At 36.6% G+C, this 22,453-nt stretch overlaps 1 protein-coding gene across 1 annotated transcript in view; it reads left to right on the top strand.

Annotated features, from left to right (window-relative positions):
* Positions 1-342: 342 nt before the first annotated feature.
* The window catches only part of itgb5 (integrin, beta 5), a 36,081-nt gene continuing 13,970 nt past the window's right edge, over positions 343-22,453 (top strand). Inside the window, exons 1-10 of the mRNA XM_081368809.1 lie at positions 343-845; positions 1,291-1,376; positions 1,676-1,883; positions 1,992-2,241; positions 3,439-3,607; positions 4,587-4,748; positions 5,581-5,676; positions 5,767-5,856; positions 8,118-8,252; positions 13,605-14,034. Coding sequence (XP_081224935.1) covers positions 731-845; positions 1,291-1,376; positions 1,676-1,883; positions 1,992-2,241; positions 3,439-3,607; positions 4,587-4,748; positions 5,581-5,676; positions 5,767-5,856; positions 8,118-8,252; positions 13,605-14,034 — 1,741 coding nt within the window. The 5' untranslated portion in view covers positions 343-730. The remainder of the gene's footprint in view (positions 846-1,290; positions 1,377-1,675; positions 1,884-1,991; positions 2,242-3,438; positions 3,608-4,586; positions 4,749-5,580; positions 5,677-5,766; positions 5,857-8,117; positions 8,253-13,604; positions 14,035-22,453) is intronic.

Below are 22,453 nucleotides of genomic sequence, written 5' to 3'. Positions count from 1 at the left end.
TAAAGAAGCACCTAGATTTTAACACTTGGTTTAGGTTTAAGAGCAAATTCTAATTTGCTAAAAAAAAAAAAAGCCCTTAAAGAACCCTCACTGGTTACTGGGGCCAACTAATTAAAGGGTTAAATGTTTCTGTCGCTTTCTAGTTTTCCCCTCAAACATGACCATCACCGTCCTTCGCCTGATTGTTATTTTCTTTGATTGGTAACGACATTTGAATGACCTGTTAACTGTCCAATCGGAGCATGCCTTGAAGTCGCCCTTACTAGCCAATCCCAGTTGCAGGGGGCGGGATTTGTCTGAAACCTGATTGGGAAAAAAAGTCCTGCCTCGTTTCCCATGGGCGGAGTTTTAATGTGAGGGACGCGGCAGGCACTCAACTACTGAACTTTCACGCCGAAAACAACCGGAGGATGGATAAAAACGGCATGTTCACTAAGTTTAAATGTTCTTGCGACTGAAGATTTGAAAGCCAGTAATGGATGCAGTGCAGGCTGAATTATTGCAGTGGACCCCAGACAGCGCGACAGTAACCATAACTTCGAATGTGGATTATTGTTCAGACGCCTCGGATTTTACTCCTGTGTTTACCAATGCAGTTCTCTGCACTGGACGCTAACTTCAGTCATGAAGTGCCGCTGTGATGTGGAGAGGATGGACAAAGAGAAGATCTCAGCCACTCACTATATAAAATAATACAATCTTTTTATACAATTGGACAAAAACTCCTTTGATGTTGAACGGGGTTTTGATTTTGCAAGGAATAATGTGGAAACTTTGCCCATTTACACGTCACCCGGCTCTTCTAGTTTGCATGGTCTTGGAAATGTTTATTCACAGCGTCAATGGTAAGTATAAGTGCAGTGTTTAGTGAAAGCACAATGTCATCGGTATTTAACTCAAAGGGACTACTTTCGTTGGGATAAAAAAAACGCATCTCTAATCTGGATGTCCAAATAAAAATTATTTAATACATATGAGATTAGTAAATGCGAATAAATAAACAGATGTGAATGTTGTGAAAATAAATCCATATAAATTGTATTTTTTTAAATTGACTGATTTACTCAATAGTTTCTGTAAGAATTAATTGCATCCAACCCCCCCATTTATTTATGTTTTTATTTCTCCATTATGATAACGAGGGGTCAGTTCGTCCTAGTTACTTTTCTGAGCAATTCCGTGTCTGACGTAGTAGTCTACTTTGTAGTAGTCCTCTAGATGAACGAGTCTGAATTATGCACAGATTCATAATTCCTGTTTGACTTGAATGGACTCTCTTTTCCTCTCTAGGTCTTAATGTTTGCATGAGCGGCAGCGCCTCGTCTTGTGAAGAGTGTTTCCTCATTCACCCGAGCTGCGCCTGGTGCGCGCAAGAGGTGCGTGCGCCTACATTCCTGCCAGACATTGGCTGACACTTGGTTTTTGAATGTGGCTGTGTCTCACTCTCAAACTACTGAGCTGCATACCAAGACGGTATTATAGGCATCATAGACTCATTCAAATGTCGTCTAGTTAGGCAGACAAGGCACTGATTTATTAATTTGAATACACTTGAACTGTCGACAGGTTACTAAGAGCATTAGTGCTCTATTTCCCTGCATTTGTGGGTTTGCTCGTTTATTTAATGGTTTCCCTACATTGCTTAGACAGTGATCTTTCTTTTTCCCTGATTCAGGACTTTGGACAGACCAGAACTCTCACTTCACGATGTGACTTTAGCCAGAACTTACTGAAAAGAGGATGTGATGCTCCTTTTATAGAGAATCCCAGGAGTGGTAGCTCTCTTTTGCAGAGCAAACCCCTGAGCTCCAAAGGTTCTGGGGTGACCCAGTATGATGTCATCCAGATATACCCACAGAAGATCTCTCTCAGCTTAAGGCCTGGTATGCTTCTGCTGATAGATTTAGAGGAGAAAAAGAATGAAATAAAATGTATTTGTAGATACATTTATATGGTCTGTTAATGTAGTGACTCTTTCTTCCATTCTTCAGGTGACCAGATTTCCTTTGAGGTACAAGTGCGCCCTGTCGAAGACTACCCTGTTGATTTGTACTACCTGATGGACCTCTCGCTCTCAATGAAGGACGATCTGGACACAATCCGCAACCTGGGCACCAAACTGGCTGAGGAAATGAGGAAGCTCACAAGTAACTTCCGCCTTGGTTTTGGCTCCTTTGTGGATAAGAACATCTCACCCTTCTCCTACACAGCCCCCAAGTACCAGGACAACCCATGCAATGGGTAAGAGACGTCTCTTACAGATCTGTGATGAGCTGTAAACCGGTTTGGCTTTCCCTTTGTTATGCAATGAAAGAAACTGAATGGAAGGAACAGCTACTTGTTAGTGAGAACAGTTTGGAGACACTTTTTCAACTGGGGAAGTGAATATGTCTTCATTTATTTATCTTGTATTACTAAAAATAGCCCTGCTTTGGCGTAGCCTTGTCTTAGAGAAAAGTGCATCATTGAAATTCAAAAGCCCTTGGCATGTCACAGTTTTGGACTAATCCAAAATCTTATGTAACACTCAAAAGTCAAAACTTAATCTAGTTCAGAAAAAAAGTCCTGCTGTCACTGGTGGTTATCATTCTGATCCAATGGAAAATAATGGTAGACTTTTAAAAGTGTGACAGCAGATTGAGGTTGCAAAGCCAGTACAGCACATGTCCCAAAGAAGCTATTACTCCATGCAGTCTGCAGCCCATCATGCATCAGTGGCCATGTAGGTTATGCACTCAGCCCTCTTGAATGCTCACTGTACCACAACAGAAATCATAGGAACAGACAATATGTCAACAAGCATGTCCCTTGTTCTGCAACTAGTAAACCTCAAATATTATTTAAAATTGAAATTGATACTTTTTTATATATGCACACTGGTGGTGGTTGAGGAGAGACCCCTGATATGATTGTAAAGCGCTTTGGGTGTACAGTAGTACATATGAAAGCGCTATATAAATGCCTCATTCTATTCTATTCTATTCTATTCTATTCTATTCTATTCTATATCTAACCTAACATAGCATCCATTAATATTTTCGATGTATTTAAAAAAAAAAAAAAATATATATATAATTGCCAATGGCATTGGTGTTATTTTCATTAATTTAATGCATTTTAAAGACTATTTACTTATTTACTATGCTTGAACATGTGTACATTTAAATAATCTATAGATGTTTTTTTTGTTCTGAATTTTAAATATTTATATATAATATAATATTTTTATATATTTAACGATAATATATATATATATATATATATATATATATATATATATATATATATATATATATATATATATATATATATATATATATATATATATATATATATATATATATATATAATATTAGTAGTATGATATCAAAAAGCACAATATTAGGATTCAAGTTATGTTTTCAATATTTGGTGTTTATCATTCCTCTCTTATTACAGGTATAAGTTGTTCCCAAACTGTGTCCCCACATTTGGCTTTCGTCACCTCTTGTCTCTTACGGACAAGGTTGATCGTTTCAACGAGGAAGTGCAGAAGCAGATGGTGTCACGTAACAGAGATGCACCAGAGGGGGGGTTTGATGCCATTCTGCAGGCTGCAGTTTGCAAGGTAAGCAGTCAGTCAGGACAGGAGTGGTCATTTTGCTGCTGCTTTGACTCCTTCAACTCCCTATAGGGACATCAAGCCTGTCCAGCAAGGTTTAATGAAAAGAGAGAATGTCTTCAGATAATCCTTTTTTTGCTTTGCTGTCTGAGTTTTCTCAGAAGAGATACAGGTGTGTCTGAGACTTAAAAGAGACACGCTAATATTGCCTGACATCATAGGCTGTAAAAATATTTGCTTTGCCATGAAAGGCACAATCACAGCATGCATGAGAGAAAGAGACTGTGCGGTTTACGCTGAATGAAAGAGGAGAGCCTTGCCCATTTATCCGCTATACGTGTTTGTTTGTGAGGCTAATGAAATCTTGTGTTTAGTGTTGAATTTACCATGTGTTTCTAAAGCACTAGTTAGCAGGTGCTGTCTGCTAGATTGTGTAGATTTTAGGTTAATTTTTTTTTATATATATGAATCTATGAACTGTGGCTAGTCACCAATCACCCCCTTTTGCCTTAAATTAACTTTGAAAAAGAAATTGAAATGGTCCTATGTTGACATGAATGTTTAAAAGTATCTATTTAGTCTAAATTAATATGAGGCCATAAAAGCTGCATGCATAATAAAAAATATATAAAAATGATGAAAGAATTAACCAAATGCTTCGCAGATGTATTTCATCTACTACTTTATACTACTACTACTTATTTTTAAATGAATGTATTTCTAGAAAAGTATCTTATATACGTGTTTGATTTGAAAAACGCTGATAATGTCCATATGTTGATACATATTCTGACAACTGTAATATTACTGAACTGATCCATCAACTATAGATAAAACTGTAAACTATATCCATCAACTAACAACAACAAACTAATTGGAATAATTATTAAAATTAAAATCACTGTGTAACAATCAAATGAACATGGTATTGAGATACAAAAAGATATAGGCTGGTATAAATGAAAGTTTGGTGTCATTGTGGCAGGAGAGGATTGGCTGGAGGAAAGAAGCCTATCATCTCCTGGTGTTTGCCACCGATGACGTCCCTCACTTGGCTTTGGACGGCAAGCTCGGTGGACTAGTGCATCCTCACGATGGACAGTGTCACCTGAACGACAAGAACGAGTACAGCGCTTCAACAAAGATGGTAAAGCTTTTACACCACAAAACTCTGTCATTTCATTTTAAATGGCTGAACCAAAAAAATGTGAAGACTACATGTTGTTTTGCTTTGGATAAATGAACTGCAGACTCTGAATGAGCTTGTTTTATTTAAACATACTTAATAACTAATTTCTTGCCCTTAACTTCCATCAGCTATAAATGCTTGATGATAACACACAATGATTGTCTGAAATGCAGGTCTGTGTTTGCTGAACAGCATAACAAAACCTTCAAAGGCATTGCAGATCATTCAGATTTAATGGGAAGCTTTTGTGCACTTATTGTTTCCTTCTCCCTTCTCCTTTCACCATATGATTTTTTTTTTTTTTTTATGGCTTTGAACTGGATAAATTGTTATTCCCCATCTATGTCAAAGTGCAAGAACAGATGCAGTGCTCGTTTAGCAGTTTGGTCTCCATCCAAAGTAGCTGAATGTTTTGAGGGTGAGAGAGATCGCTCAGACAGAAGGAAAACAAACAAAAGCAGTGTGTGCCTTCTACTGCAAACTAGGATTGAATATTTACGCATCCATCTTGTTCTGTAAGGAAACGTTCCTCAAATGTGCTTAACACATCGATGATCGTTGGTTAAAGAGATTTGAGTACAAACTCCCTGTGTACTCAGGCAGTTTAGCAGAGAACGCCTGTCGCTGTATTCAGAGGAAATGGGTGGGAAGGATAACGGAAACCGTGGAGGGGAATCAGAAGAGCGATGACTTCCTTTTGCAAACTTCCTGACAGAAAGAGTGCTGCAGGGAGTGAGGGATTGCTTGAATGTATCTTACTGATATATGGACATGTGTCATCTCTCCACAGGACTACCCTTCACTCGCTCTACTTGGAGAGAAACTGGCTGAAAACAATATTTTCCTCATCTTTGCAGTGACCAAAAGACACTATGTTCTTTACAAGGTACCTCTCATTCCACATAAGCTATATTGATTGATGTTGAGCGGTTTTTGTTTTGTGTTTAATGTGTTCTTAATGTATTTTTACCCATAGAATCTCACTGCGTTGATCCCTGGGACTACAGTGGAAATTTTGGACCAAGACTCCAAAAACATTATTCAGCTAATAGTGAACGCATACAATGTAAGTTTTTTTTTTTTTTTTAACTCAACACAATTTGGACTCATTAAGACAGTCGCTGCTTCCAAAATCGCATTTGTCTGAGCAGGTACTACATTTGAATTTGAACTTACTTCGCAACATAAAGTACTTTCTATATAGTATGAATGTGGGTAGTAAAAAAAAAAAGAACTCATAAATCCTCTCCCGTGGCCTCATGGGATAGTAAAGTGTCGACCAAATGCACACTTCAGAATCTCGCCGGAAGTTGTAGGTCATTCTGGGACTTTTCACCTACTGTTTTTCGAATACTATGCATTCGGACATACTGTTGCCATACTGTTTTTCGCATACTATATTCTAGGAAAGTATTTGATTTTGGATGCAGCGAGTGACTTGCTTGCCACCTACTGGTGGGTTTCCGCTGCACTCCACTTTGGAGTGCAAGTCTGTAACATAGGCAGAAGTGTTTTTTATTTATTCATTGTTTATTTCCTGTGGCAGTGAAGGCTTGTTAATAGCTTGCAAAAATACCTCAATAGCCCTTTTTAAAATGGCGCATTACAAATACATTCCTTGTTGCACTACGATTGTAAGTATCACTATTTTTTATTTTCTGTCAAAAATTTACTGTATGCTCCATATATTTAAACAAGCGTTCTTGAGGATTGTTTGTTATGCTTTGTGGCATTGATGTGTATATATATATATATATATATATATATATATATATATATATATATATATATATATATATATATATATATATATATATATATATATATATATATATATATATATATATATATAATTTTCTTCTAGAATGATCATTTTTATCAAGCTCGTTTATTTAAGTTCAGTAATTTCACTTAAATGGCAATTAATAGGTAATTTTCATTGCCATTTAAGTGAAATTACTGAACTTAAATATACGAGCTTGATAAAAATGATCATTCTAGAAGAAAATTTCAGATGGCACTTAGAGGTTTTTGCATCTGAACTCTTCATATATATATATATATATATATATATATATATATATATATATATATATATATATATATATATATATATATATATATATATATATATATATATATATATATATATTATTATTATTATTATTATTATTATTATTATTATTATATTTTTTTTTTTTCTTTTTTTTTTTTTTTTCTTTATGCTATTTATTCAGCACCTCCAACCTAAAAAATCACCCTGTGCCCCTGTATAGTCCTATTTGAAACACGGGTAGCTGGTGCACATAAAAGAAAATGTGCTCTTGGTGACCCCAAGACTGACCCCTTCATGCTTTTATTTCCTTTCAAGAGTGTATAATGGGGTTGAAGCTGTGATGTATAGTGACAGCCCATTATGAACGCACGGTTCATTTTCAGGCAATGTGGTCGACACACTTCAGAGTCAGGCAACTGTTTTATCAACACAACAGCATAGTGATAAATAACCATCACTCACCTAAAGTATTCTATGTAAATTGATTCCAGTTTAATTGGCAACCGAATTAATTCCCCCTGGTTTTCAGCTAATAAATTGTTCGAAATTGAATTGAATTAAGAACAGATGATGTTGTGAAGTGTTATTTAGAAAACCTTTGGTCTTTTGCTGTGTCTTCACTGTGTGATCACATGATTACATAAGATAAGGAATTTCCTGTTTTTGTCATTGCAGAACATTTGATGGGCTCGTCCATGTTTTTGCTTTAGTTCACACAGTCAGCTTTGCAGTCTGATAGTTCTGGCTTGTGAAGATCTGATACTCTGTGTTTGTTGCTGCATTGGAAGATCGCTGCTGTGGTCCAAGAAATGGTCTTGAAAGATGTTATTTGGCTGAAGAGCTTCTTTTTTTCTTTTTTTTTTCTGTAGCTATATATTGGAGGAAATTTTTATAATATATTATATATAAATATATTTTATAATATATAAAATATTAATCAGTTTTTAACTGAGGACAAACACTGACCAAATATCAAGTTAGGGTTTGACCCAGAGGATCTAATTCCTCATCTCTCCTGACTGTTAGTTTACACTAAAATACCAAAGTCTATGATTATTGTTATGGATATGATCTAATGTGTTGTTTTCAGTGATAGTATTTGATCCAAGAATATGATTGAACGCTTGTGGTTTTACTTTTTAAAGCATTATAGAAACCAAATATATAATTCTGGAACATCTCCATTACCTTTCAAACTGTTACTAGGGAATGTTGGATTGCTTTGTTTTTTGGATCATTTGCTTGATTTTTGTTTTTGTTTTTTCATGTAGAACATCAGGTCGAAAGTTGAGCTGAGTGTGTGGGATCATCCTGAAGATCTCAGTCTGGCCTTCACCGCCACCTGCCAAGACGGCCAGCCCCTGACCGGCCTCCGCAAGTGTGCTGACCTCAAAATTGGTGACACTGTTAGTACTTTATATTTTATCAAATCATGCTTGTGCCTTTTCCAAAAAGGTTTAAAATGGATCACAGTTGATCCTGTCTCTCAGTCTGCAACCTGAGTGAATGAGGTCTGTGGCAAGGAGCTCACATCTTATTTATACATTTTGGATTGAGCACAGGGTTCTGTATCCTGTATCCTGTTTCCTAATACTACTAAACTGATGGTAGTTGTACTCTTAAGGAGGATGTAGAAAAAGTGACCGAAAGGCTTAGACCTTTCAGTCTTCCTAAATGTTCAGATCATGTTTACACAGTTTGAAACTTTTTTTTTCTTCCCCCATTTGGCCTTTGTTGACCTCATACATAATGCCCTGGATATGAAAGCAACATATTTTCTTTCACTATCTTTAAGGAAGTGAAATACAGTGGCAGGGAAATACAGCAAAAGAGACTAAAATGGAAAGAATGTCAAATGTTTATTCTAGAGCATGACATTTTTTTTTTTTTTTTTATTCCATCTCAAATCTTAAATTTGACCATATTAACACCAGAAGATCTAGTATTTGAGTCAGAAATAACTTTGAAAACTAAATGCATTGACAGGAAGATTTCAGGTTTTTAGCAGGTCATAGGAACATGGCTGAAATGCTATCACACACTTTCAGGCATATTGTTTAGCACTTCCTGTATTATAGATGATGTGTTGTTTGCTCAATGATAACGTGTTGTCTGCTCAATGATAACATGCAGGATTTTAATAACATGCCGTGGTCCGCACTCTCATGCCATTATGCAGTGTCAGCCGCAGCAGACTCGCTCTCTGTTTAGAGTGAAAAAGATGAAATTGCTTAGAGAGCCCTTTCAGAGTGTTATGGTAACTACATTTTACAGTATCATAGCATGCAGATTACCGAAGCAATCAAGACCACATGTTGTATCCAACAGTGCTTGTATAATTAACGTTTACTCTGAAAGAATGCTTTTTTTTTTCAGTGTTCACAAGGTGATGGTGTTTGTCATTGTTGGATCTCCCATACATTCTTAATTAGATGGGCATTGTAAAACTTCTATAGCACTACTTGGTACATGTCACCATGCAGTGATCTGACCCTCCAGTTTCTCCTGTTCCATTCCCATTCTGCCTAACTGAATGTGGAGGAGTGTAGAAGGAATAGTGGAGGGGTAGAAGAGAACTGAATAACCACAATGAATGAAGCAACCCAATTTTCTCTGGCTGCTCCAATAGGCTGGGATCTTTTTGTCTCATCCACGAGGGAAATTTGTCACACCGTGCCCGAGTGCCAATCATGCCTTTAGAAAGGGGGGCACAACCCAAACAGAATCCCTTGTATCCCTCACAGTCCTCCACCGAACCCTCCGAGGAGTCGGATGCTGCATTTCAATGGGCTCGCACAATAGCGCTGAGCTCTTTTGGGCGAGGAGCTGTGGAAAAACACGGGCCTTAGATACAGAGGCGGTAGCCCAGATTCTAAAGTTAAGCTTAGATTCCTTTCACAGAAGTGGATTCAAGCCCCTAGAGACTACTAAAATGTCCCATACATAATACATTGATCTAATCCTATATTAAGCTGGATGGTGTCCCAGGAAACATCAGTTTACTTTAGGATAGACTTTGTTTGCCATGGATTTTTAAAGCTTTGCTCACTGTTGTGCAAATGCATGAACAGTATGGAATGTGGTGGGTGTTTTTGTACAGTCAGGAGCAGTGATGGCTCTTATTATATATATATATATATATATATATATATATATATATATATATATATATATGTGTGTGTGTGTGTATATATGTATATATGTATGTATATGTATATTTATTATTATTATTTTATTTTTTTATAAATAAATAAATGCTTATGCATATTAATTATATAATCCAAACACTTGATAAGAATAGTAGTTGTAGTTATGTTTATTATTACACTAATATTAATAGTATAATAATAATAATAGCCTTTTTTAAATACATGTTATATTGTAATAAGTAAGTGACACTGTATATCAAGCCGATAATCATAAAATAAAACCGGGTGATCGGGAGATGTTATTTTAGGATTATCCAGGTGTTTTTTATTATTATTATTATTTAAATACAATTATAGTTTTTATTGTAAATGTATTTTAGTTTAGTACATTGAAATGATGTGCTTTAGTAATTAAAAACAATAACTAATAATGACAATTTAGGATTAATTAATTAATATATACTGTATATATGTATATAATATTTTAGTTTTATAGCACAGTGAATACTTCACGTCAAGTTATATATATATTTTTTTTTTTCTTTTTCTGGCATCCTCTCCATGTTATTATCTGCTGTTAACAGTTTAGCATTCTTACTGCATGCTCAGACACAGAATGTCAGATTATGAAAACCATTAAACCTTCTATTCTGACTGATGCTTCAGTTTATTGACATCTATTCAGGACTTCTGCTGCTCTGGCTTTAGGGCTTTCACAAACTACTTCTGCAAACACACGGATCAGTCTTGGATCAATCACTAAATGTAGAACATTGGCAGTGTTTTCCCAAGTCTTCGATTGGTATGCATTTATATTAGTATGCAGTATACAGTTTTGGCCATTGATGGCTCATTATATGTCCACTCTTCACTCTGCCCAACTACACAGATTTCATGGAGTTTTCTAATGCCGTCTGTCTTCATCTAACTGTTGCCATGTTCTCGTGACTCACATGTCTCCTTAATCCTATTCTGCAGTTCATTGCCTCATTGAGGAAAAAGTCTTCTTTTTGTGCCCTTGCCTGACCCCTCATTTTACCTCTTTTTTTTTTGTGATGCCTTTGAGCGTGGTCTTTAAGGAGCACGTTAATGCTGGATAATATGTGATCAAATATTGCTATGTTTGATGTAATGTTAAAATGTTGTTGATTTTTCTACAGTTAATATTACTTGCACAATTTTTTATATATAGACTACCATTCAGAAGTTGGGGTCAGTAAGAATTTAAAAAATAATAATAATTTAATACTTTTATTCAACAAGGGTACATTAACTTGACCAAAATTGATGGTAAATAAAATGTACAATGCTACAGAATATTTTAATATTATCTTACAAAATATTTTTATTATGAATTATGTTCTTTTGAACTTTCTATTCATCACAAATCTTCTTTCAACATCATGTGACACTGAGGACTGGAGTAATGATGCTGAAAATTCAGCTTTACAGGAATAAATTACATTTTAAAATCTACTGAAATTGAAAAAAGTTATTTTAAATTCTAATAAAATTGTGATTTTGATCAAATAAATGCAGCATCTGTGAGCATAAGAGACTTTACAAAAACATATAAAAAAGTCTTTCTGGCCCCAAACCTTTGATCTCTTATGTATAAATTATTTATACAATTGGATTACTGCAAATAAAGACAAGCTTGCAGATGTAAATTGAGCAAACAACAACAAAATAAAAACCAACAATCAAAGAATGATGGACAGGTCCAAAACATTAGCAGTTATTCATCGTTGCAGTAACAGTTGGTATGCCAGTAGCCTACAAGAACCTTTTCCGAATAGTTCAACAGTAAAAAAACAAAAGTACACTGGTACAAAAATAGACATTTTGAATAAGAAGCGCATTTTCTTGCTTGCATCCCATTTGTCAGGTTTTCACTATTTTTACACTAAAATGTGTTGGTTTCACTTTTTGATGGTCCCTTTAACACATTCTGTTGACTAGAAGTAACGTTGCACCTATGTCTAATAACTCTCATTAGAGTGTTAAGAGTACTAGTAGACTGGTAGGGTTAAATAAGTTGACATGTAGTTGCAAAGTTATAGTCAGTAAGAATGTCTGTTGGAGGACCATCACAATAAAGAGTTAGCAGATATTAAGCAGATATTCTACTAATATTCTAATGAAAATTAGTTGACATGTAGTTGCAAAGTTACTTATAGTCAACCGAATGTTCAAAAGGGACCATCAAAAGTTACTTTGTTGTAGAGAAACCAGTGCTATCAAATTTACAACAACCCCTTTTCCATTAAAATATCTTTGACAGCCTTAGCCCTTCATTGTGATTAAGGGTACATGTGAGCCTCTAGTCCACCTCCATCAGCATGACCCTCTGTGGCCCAGTGTTCGGCTCTGAGCTTTGAGCTCTCGGGTCTGGAGGGCCCACTGATCTGAAATGCTACTTCAAAGCGTTCAGACTCAGCATGTTGGGCTTGTCCTCTCCCCTGGGCGGTTCTGAATCAAAGGCCAGCCAGACTACATGTTTTTAAAGGTGTCGGGTTCTCTGCTCCTGAGGATCCACACATGAAGTTTTCTCACTTCTGGGAAAATACATTTGTTTTAATGCTTTTTTTTTTTTTTTTTTTTTGCACTGCATGTTGCATAATTCCAGTGCAATTGTATGAAACTTAAACCACATCTCAAGTGGAATACTAAAACTGAGAAATTAGTTTCATCTCACCATCTTACCAGAAATTGACTGATTGTAGATCAAGTCTTGACTAGTCTGGATGAAACCTCTTCTAGACTTCCTTCCTCTGGGTGGTCATCATCAGGGTGGAGTCTGGCTTGTCTCTGGTTTGATGGTCTAGCATTAATCTGACAGCTATGATCTACATCAGTTACTGAACCCTCTTATCTTCAGCGATAAGGTCATGCATGCCACCAGGAAGAGAACTCCCCTTCCTTTGAGTTTAACTTTTTCTTTGGTCATCCCAAAATTAATGTTTTTTTTTTTTTTTTATGGGTTTTTAGTTAAGTGCCTGAAAGAATAGTCTGTGGTTAACACAAGTTCCAAAAAATTTCTCATTTTACTATACCATATAAAATGAGTCACTTGTGAATTTTGTATTATTATTTTACAAGTGGCTAAATGGGACTACAGGGGCTTTCTGGGACATGACATTATTTAAATGTCATCACACCAAGCACAGAAGCTCATCAAATCGCTGTTTATCCACTCATTAAAGCCTTGTTGTGTTTATACTCATGTTGTTCTAACTCAAACTCAATTCGAACTTGTTGATTTTAAATAAATATTGAAAGAGTTGTCAGAAGCTTAGTGATTGTGTAGTTCGTTTATATTTCAACCTCAGCTTTTTACTTCTGGTCATTGTCTTTAGGCCTCAACATTCATTGTTCATTTGTGTAGATTATCTTGATGAACAAAACATGTAAGAATCAAACTTAAGTTGGTCACAGAGCTTATTTTCTGCAATAATCCAAAAGTCAAGGGAACCAGGGTGATGCTAACTTCCAGGTTGGCCTACAAAATTCATTCCTGTTCAGAATTCATTCAGTCATCCCTGTCATTTTTTTCGTGTGTGTATTTTGTCTTCAATACAAGAAAATGAGTTGTCTGTTTTCTTGCAGGTTTCCTTCAACATAACTGTAGACGCTCGAGGATGTCCTCCGATAGGCACCAAGAAGAGTTTCACCATCAGGCCTGTTGGTTTTAAAGACCGCCTGAAGGTCTCTGTGGACTACCTCTGTGATTGCAGCTGCACGTATCACACAGATCCCAACAGTAGCCGCTGCAACTCCGCCGGCACCTACAGCTGTGGGATGTGCCGTTGTGAGCCCGGCTACCTGGGTGCCCGCTGCGAGTGCCAGGAGGGTGAGGTCGACTACCAGCACCTCAGTGCCTGCCGTGAGGCCGAGGGCAAGCAGGTGTGCAGCGGCCGCGGAGAATGCAGCTGTAACCAGTGCCTTTGCTACGAGTCCGAGTTTGGCAAAATCTACGGCACCTTCTGCGAGTGTGATGACTTTTCCTGTGCCCGACACAAGGGCACGCTGTGTTCAGGTAAGATGAATTGAATCGCTTTTTTGGTCGTCACAATGTATTTTCAAATAAATCTTTGCACCTTAGTTCCACAATACAGTTCAACCTGCACCTTGCAAAGTGCGTTGAATTTTCAGTACAAGTTATGTCCAAATCCTATTATCCTAGTTTTTCAGCATTGTCTCAAGGCATTTGCCCATTTTGTAGGCCTCTTTAGGATGCCACTGGGGTGTAGCTATCATTTCAGAAGTAAGCAGGACAAAAAAAAGTCAAGTGTGATACCAGTTTATTCTAACCTTTGTCTAATTGAATTACAATTTACGTTTTATTAAAAGTTTAATTTTAATCAATTCTTGCCAGAGAGCAGTTGACTGGCGCCCCATCTCTGTCTCTCTCTCCACACGACGCATCTCTGCCATGTCACAGTGAGAGCTTTGTAGCAGGCTGCATTTGTTTATCCATGCACACAATGGCTGGCCTATAGTAATGAAGCTCTGTTTTTCTTATGTCAGCAGGAACTGCCGGCCCAGCACAAAATGGATATTTGTTGAGCCTCTGTAGCAATAATGTCATTGGTAGAATCGAGAATATGTCCCATTCCTGCTATCTCAGCCATGGAAAACTCTTCTCGTCCGCTGTAATGAGTTCTGAATGAGTCTGAGTAATTATGCGCTCTCATACCGCTTTGCCATGGTGAATTAACTGGAACAATTCTTGTAAACTCGCTAATAATGGCTGTGGGAAAAGGCAACCGTTCATGAGAGTTCTCTGTAGGTTTCGTTCACGTGTTAAATGGCCCATAAACATACTTTGTGGTGTTTTGATTTGGCCATGCTCCGGTGAGAGCAGCTTGTTTTACAGAGTGTGATTTGCAAGACTTTTTGGATATAATATCAAATTAGTTTTAGCATCAATGAGTTTTAGCATGCTAGCGTTTATCTGGAGAGTGGGACAGGTTTCTCAAACAGGCGGTAAGATGAACATACTCCTCCAGGGTAGGGTTTCCCAAACGGTGGGAACTGCTGGGTGGTGGTTCAAAATCTAATAATTAAGTCTTCATCTAAATAAATTTTAACTTGAGATATGGCTTAGTTCTGATTATCACATCACATATCAGGCTGTTATTTATTTATTTTTCTGATGCACTGCGTGTTTCTGGGTGAAGTGCAGCACTGTGTTCATTAACACATGAGCAGCTCATGATCCAGTGTTTTCAGTGTCTCAGAATGCCTCAGTTTTGCAGTAAATGCTGTTCCACATGAACTTCGTATGTCACTGCTAATGTGTCAGGATCAATTTGTCACATTTGTCTTTTTTTTTTTTGTGGACAAAAATGTTTTCAGCATTTTACTAGATTTGTAATGAGAATCGTTAACTAAACAGAATTAAGTGTCACTACAATAAGAGCTCTAGTTTTTAATATTTAAACTGAAAAATTTGAGATGCATTAATATTGTAACTTGTGTAAAAGAAAATTACTGTAATTAGTAAATATTCTTTTTTTTTTTTTTTTTTTTCTAAAAAGTCTTGTTGTCGTCGTAGTTTTGGATTACCCAAATTGATGGGTGGTTAGGTTATTAGGGTGCAGTGCTGACACCAACATTTTATTTTTGTGAGCCTCTTTTTTTTTTTTTTCTTCTTTTGATGTGTAAAGAGCTTGTTTTTTTTTAATTAACTTATTTATTTTGATCTAAAACTCAAAGATTAATCAGTCAGTGAGTGTTTAGGATACCTGTGGTTAGGAGCTTCTTTTGAACCACATTAGTACTGGATCACTAAGCTTGTTGAGCATGTTGTGACTCCTGAAGGGTGATTGGCTGACGGCTTCTTATTACAGCTGGGCAAGAATAAACTGTTTTTGTAAAGATGTTTTGTAACCCTTTGTAGACGCACATTCAATATATAGGTATATATAATAGCGGCTACTTTTCAAGATTACTTTAAAGATATTTTTAAATCCATTTAAATGTAAACATGACTTTAAAATGAACATTATTGGTCTCTTAAGCATAGTCCTTTGTTCATACACCTGGAGTAAACAAAGTATTGTTTTTCTTTAACCACACTCTTTGATGGAAGTGCTATTGAAATGGTTTACTCAGCTGGTATCTTAATTGCATATCACATACCGCACCCTGTTTTTACCTAAAACAGCATTTTGTTATTAGTAGTTGCAGAAAATAAAGCCATAAGAAGATACAGAGGTCACCCTGGATCATTGAATCATGATGTCGTATTCTGTAATATTTTATCAACTTTCCCTATTTATATGATATATGAAGCCATGGAAAGACTAATGCAGAGTCAGCTGGTCATTATGGCAAAAACAATCCTTCACTGGGTGAAGACAACCAACGCAAAAGTGATGCGGATAACACAGCTACTTCCGGTCAATTATAGTTTTACTATAAGTTCACTGCAGAATGTTGTGATCAGAAGAAATGGAGCTGTGTAATAACATAGAAAACCTGAATTTCATATAAAGTTTATGTACATTTTGCTCTAAATCTATTCATTTTTGTGTATTGTGGATCAGCATGGCCTTGCTGTCGTGCTGATAGCAGCCTGAAGGGCTCCCACAGACTGTCTGCACTGCGCTGATAAGACATCTGTGTGTCCTTTGTTGCGTTTGAATGATTAGTTTGTGCTCTGCTGTCATAATGAAAGACTTTTGATTCTGCTGAACTGTTATGATTGAACGGATTTAGTGTGATGGCTGCTAGAAGTGCACAAGGTTTTTTTTTCTTTCTATTTTTACTTTTAAGTTTACATGCCTCATGTCAGTCAAAGGGTTTACCATATTAAAACATATTATTGTACATATGTTTTGAATCTCTGCACAATAGCTTTGAGTGTTTAGAAGTGTGAGCATGACAGTATGTTAAAACTATTGAGCCCGTACTAGTAAACCTTTGCTTTGTAGTGCTGTTCTATACATCTGCTGCTGATTTAAATTTCTTATTTACACAGAGAGACAGAAATAGCAACTAAATGCACCAGACATATAAATGTGCCCTTTTTTTCTTTACATTTTCAGCATTGTTGTGTAGACTTAGTCAATTATCATTTTAAATGTGAGCATGTGTGCGTTTGTTTTAAAGGTATCAGAAGGTGAGAGAAGTACTTAACTTGAGTTTACTTAACTTAACAATTAAAGTGTCTTTGCTTTTATCAAACGCAATATACTAAGTTCTATGAACGTGCATTTTTTTTAGCGTGTAGATCCATGTTAAAGTAGCTTGCACTTTAAATTAATATGAGCATTGATATTAATTGTGATGTATAACTTTTTTACACCATGTCTACACCAGACGCTGGTGGCACGACGCAACGCCACAAAAGCAAATAGAACCCATTATAATCAGTGATGCTGTCTACAATGAATGTGGCGCGAGCCGCGTGACACAACAAATTCCCAACCGTAAACTGATGCCCCATTCTAGTTATGATGTGGTACTCCAAGCGCTCGTGCTACTTCTGATACGAAGGACAAATGGATTTGCATTTTTGGATTTGTCGCATCCAGTCTGAAGAGCTTCTAGCTGTTGCGGCGTGACTCAACAACTGTCACAACAGAACAGTTCTGTCAACAGAACTTTTACAACAAAATATAATTGAAAACACTACATGGAGCATACATAAATGAATGTAATGTCAGAGAGAATAAACAACATCATAAAATATATTAAAACAAAAAACCGTTATTATAAATTATATTTGTTTTACTGTATTTTTGATCAAGAAAAATGCAGCCTTGGTGAGCATTAGAGACTTCATTCAAAAGCATTAAAGTCTTATCGACCCAAAGCTTTTGAATTGATTATAGACAGCGTTTCATTAAAAACATGTATCGTCTTAAACCGAGAAAAACATGTGAATCTGTTCAATCTCGTGCACTTGACCTCAAGCAGTATATAATTATGCATGGGCTTTCAAACAATTGTCACTAGCTTGTAATAACATCTCAGGAGTGATGTTTGTTATTGTGGTCAAATGTTGTTTTCTCAAAAACATTTGCAGATCCAAGAAATATGTTAGACACCTAGTTGTTTTTGAAGCTGTTTTTTAAGATACTTTCAGATGTTAAATTGTATTAGCTTTAGCATGGAGCAGATGAGACATTGTATGTTGAATACCAAACATGTGCTGTAATTTGGACATAACGTGGTTCCATTTAACTTTTGGCGAACAGAACATTATCCACCAACTCCTCTTTCTAACTGTACACAGAACATTGACGTCTGTTTGAGTTTCTTTTTCCACACCCCTGCATCCTCTCTTAACTCAGTAAATGACATCAGCACATGGCAACACACTGACCTCAGATGCAAACAAACAGACAAGAGCTTCACTGCTTTACTGTCATCATAAATGCAGGAAGATCTGGCATTCTTTGGTTGACCTGTTTGGATATAAACACTTATCTGTTTTGTCATGTTGTGTCCTGTAGGACACTTTATCAGAGCAATGTGGTCACGTGTTGAACAACAGAGCTGCAAGAACCATAAGCAAAATTGGACTTTGGAATAGAGGTCAATGCTCACTTTGTAGTCCATCGACTGCGATGAGAGCACATTTGCTAGCAGAACTCCTTTGTGGAATACATGTTTTTGATGTGGCAGCAAGATGCATTTCCATTTCTATGGGGATGAGAGTCCTTGAGTTTGAAGTATCTTTCATGGGTAATATTATTAATGGAAATGCACATTTTTGTATGATGAAAATGATGTATTTAGATCCCCTCTGTTGAACTCAATAGATTCCTCTACTTGCAGTTTACCAAACAATGGAATTTGTTGGACTTTGACTCAATCCCTCAGATGTGCACTCCTCTCTGAAAACCATCCCCAAATGCACTAGCAAAATGAAAAGCTCAGTTGAACAAACCCAGTCCGGATGGAAACTGGATCGTCTAGATTCTAGAAGCCTCGAGGACCTGGATTAGCATGCTAAACAAATAAAGCATCTCCCATGGATCCTGCTTCGCTTCTGCCATACTTTAAATGCCAAGCCTTTACACAAAACATTTCAAAAGAATAGAATTTCAAAAGCTACTAGTTATAGTTGGTTTTCAGTTATTCGTCCTTTGAAATATCACGTTGGTTTTAAGTTATTCGTCCTTTGAAATATCACGCCTTATGAATGGATGTTGCATGTGCATTCATGCCCAAATCTTAGTTACTTGGTATGTTAATAGAAAGTAGGATGTAAGAATGAAAATTGGTTAAAAAAAAAAAAAAAAACATTGCCCTTTGGGGCAGATAGGACTTTGAGCTGTCAAACAGAAGGTTTTATTGATTCATGAAGATGTTTTCTGCATGCCACTGCATGATTTGTGCGGTGGTTCATATTTGAGTGACACTAACCTGATGCTTTTGGTGGAAGTATTTTGATACACTCCCTGAAGATGTGTTTTTGACCTGACAGTCAAATGCAGTCAAAGTCTGAGACCATCAGTGAAAATGAATCAATTATATTATACTATATTAATTATATTATTATTATAAAAAAAGTAGTGACCCAGATTTAAATGTGTAACATTCTGATTTGAAGTGTATATGAAATACAGTGAGTGAATGCACAATATTTGTCAGTACATAAATATTCGTATGATTTAGTCTTTCAAATGTGATAATAGTCCATGCTTTTGTTTTAAGTTTGCAGTCAGAACAGAGCAGATTGAAGTCTTGCAGTGTCATCAGTTCACTGCAATCAGTTAGTGCTAAAAAATAAATCTCATCTGTCACTTTATGTGTTGTCTCAAGCGTTGGTAAAACACACCCAAACTTATTCATCTGGGTCTTTTGATGGTTTTCAAATCTGACTTTAAGTGACCACATTGCTACAATGGGATAGCTACGCCTTTAATTGGCCTGCTCTGGGCAACAAATTGTAACAGGATAATGATTTTTCCATGCGAGGTACCATTTGGGAAAAGTTGACTAGTCTGTTGTTATAGACCAGTACACACAGTAGCCTGACATATTACTGACATCCTAACAACAATAAGGCATTTTACGGCATTGAAGTATTTATTAATTGTTGGCACGAAAATTGCTTCGCTGTTTTAAATGCATTTAACTTCCTCTGGAAAGATATCCAGTCCAATTTTGGAATGCAAGGGCATGGGTAAGATTCGTGATGAGTCAATGTCTGCCTATCCTTGTGGACACAAACGCTGTCTCTGCAGATAGTCGGCTTTGTGACTAGAAACACTGGACTGTCTTTCTATCTTTGGTTTCAAATACATGGGATTAGTCGGGTATTTTTATTTAGACAAGCTACAGAACTGTTATGCATTTCTCATTTAAACCTGTTTGTAGATGTTTTTTAAGAGACTTGAAGTTCTAGACATGGTGTTGTTTTTGGCTTATCGCCCTTGCACTTCCCACGCTTGTGCTTTACATCAGCAGACACATGTAGTTCATTTAACAGTATTTAGTGTAAAACCTTACACCATACCAAACCAGCAGTGAAGCATGCACTGAAACATTAGCTCTTCCTGAGTAGAAAACTTATGTACCGCAGGCCCGAATTATAGTGATCCGTTCACGTTTTTAAAAGCAGCATTATACATGACTTTGTGCATTGTTGTCCCCAGCCTACCTGTTTATTTAAAAGGCGTCAGAAGACTGTGTAGCAGAAGAAAACTGTATTTATCCTGTATGCCTGCTCTGTAATTGTTATTGTCACTGGAGCATGAGATGTTACCCTCCAGTCACATGAGACAAAACTTCTGACTGCGCTAATTATCTTAAATATAATTTCTCTGCTCTGCACCAGAGTTCAGATGTGCGTATGAAGTGGAGAAACATGTGAGAGTTATTTCCCGATTATTTTTAACTTATTTTATTCTCTTTGGAATACAATGAGGTTCCCTGGTTACTAAGGAATCTTGTAAAGAGAACAGACACCACATGTTAGGCATCTATAGACCTTCTGTTTTTCCTGCCAAGACTTTGTCACCACTCGAGAGGCACAACTACAAGAGGCAGCTTGCCGTGTCTTGGCCTACATTCTTACATTGCACATCTTTCTTTATAGACAGATGAGTTTTATTTTTTTTAGCTAAACAAGTAAAGTCAGACAGATTAACATGGATTTTGTGTGCAGTTGACAAAAGAAACAGCACATGCAGAAATAAGACATGGAAATAATTGAAAAACATTAGCAAGAGGCAGTTATGTTGGTTTTGGCAGGTTCCATATATGCCCATTATTCACACACTAGAATCTAAAGCCTTAGTAGAATCTAAGGCTTTGTTCACACTGAAACCAGTTCAGATGTTTCTGATCCTTAGTACTGACTGCTGTACTGCCATTTTGTAAGTTGTGAAAGAAAATGAATACTTTTATTCAGCAAGGATGCATTAAATTGGTCAAAGGTCACAGTAAAGACTTTTCTAATGTTACTGAGGATTTCAAGAGGATAAAAGAGATTTTAAAATCATTTGAACGGTAGTGTGCATTTTTTGCCATAGTAATGCACTAGAAAATGAGATTGAGTAATGACCTAGAGGAAAACCGGTCAATTGGTGGATGAAACAACTGTTGGAAACAGTGTTGTGTTTATGGGTTTAACACACTTTATTAGATCAGTGCTTGATCAGAGGCCTGTAAAACCGGATGACTCCTATTTAAGACCATGGCATCCTTGTGTTGTCTCCGGATGTATAATGTTGTGTCTCTGTGGTCAATGTCACACATACTCGAACTCCTCAGAGAGGTCATGGAAGTCTTTAAACACTGCATCACAAAACTTGGGTCAGTATAAGTCTATTTTTGTTTTTAAATTCTCCTTTACCCTTTGTCATTTACAACTGCTCATTTTGGCTCTATATTGAGCAGTTTTTTAAAGCTTTTCCTTCAAAATTATTTTGTCTTGTCTTGTCACTGAAAATATGGAGTTGAGTTACTCACATCATGAAATGATTTCTTCCGTTTCAACAGCACTTTTTTGTTTGTTTCTCCTTTCGTAGGGAAGGAAGAATGACCACTGAGTCTGTGGTGACACGTTTTCGTAAGTCGTTGAGTAGCCTGCTTGTTGTTTGATCAGCATTTCTGAAAACGGCTCACTCTCGCAGCTCCAGACGGGGAAGTGAGATGCCCCTGGAGCAGAAGTGTATTCTGCTGGGTGGAACTGGAACGTTGCATAGGTTGCACACCCTGTGCTCACTGCACTCCAGTGATTACAGGGCTTTCGGAGTGTTTTTTCCAGATCCAAAGGACGATCTATTTTAAGTTGCCACCACAAGAAAGACAGACAAGCCACAAACCATGACCATATAAAACCATATTTTTATAACTCTGATCTCAAGTCAGACGGCAAGTTCTTTCACTCCTGCTAACTACATTATGCTCACAAAAAAGAAGCGTAGCATTAGGTTTTGTGGTTGAATTGTATGTTTTTGTAACTTAAATCTTTACATGCTGTACTTCAC

This window comes from Scardinius erythrophthalmus (assembly GCF_964197995.2).
Source record: "Scardinius erythrophthalmus genome assembly, chromosome: 6".
Classification (NCBI taxonomy): Eukaryota; Metazoa; Chordata; class Actinopteri; order Cypriniformes; family Leuciscidae; genus Scardinius; species Scardinius erythrophthalmus.
Note: the sequence above shows the minus strand (reverse complement) of the source record. Positions and strands in the feature narration are given on the sequence as shown.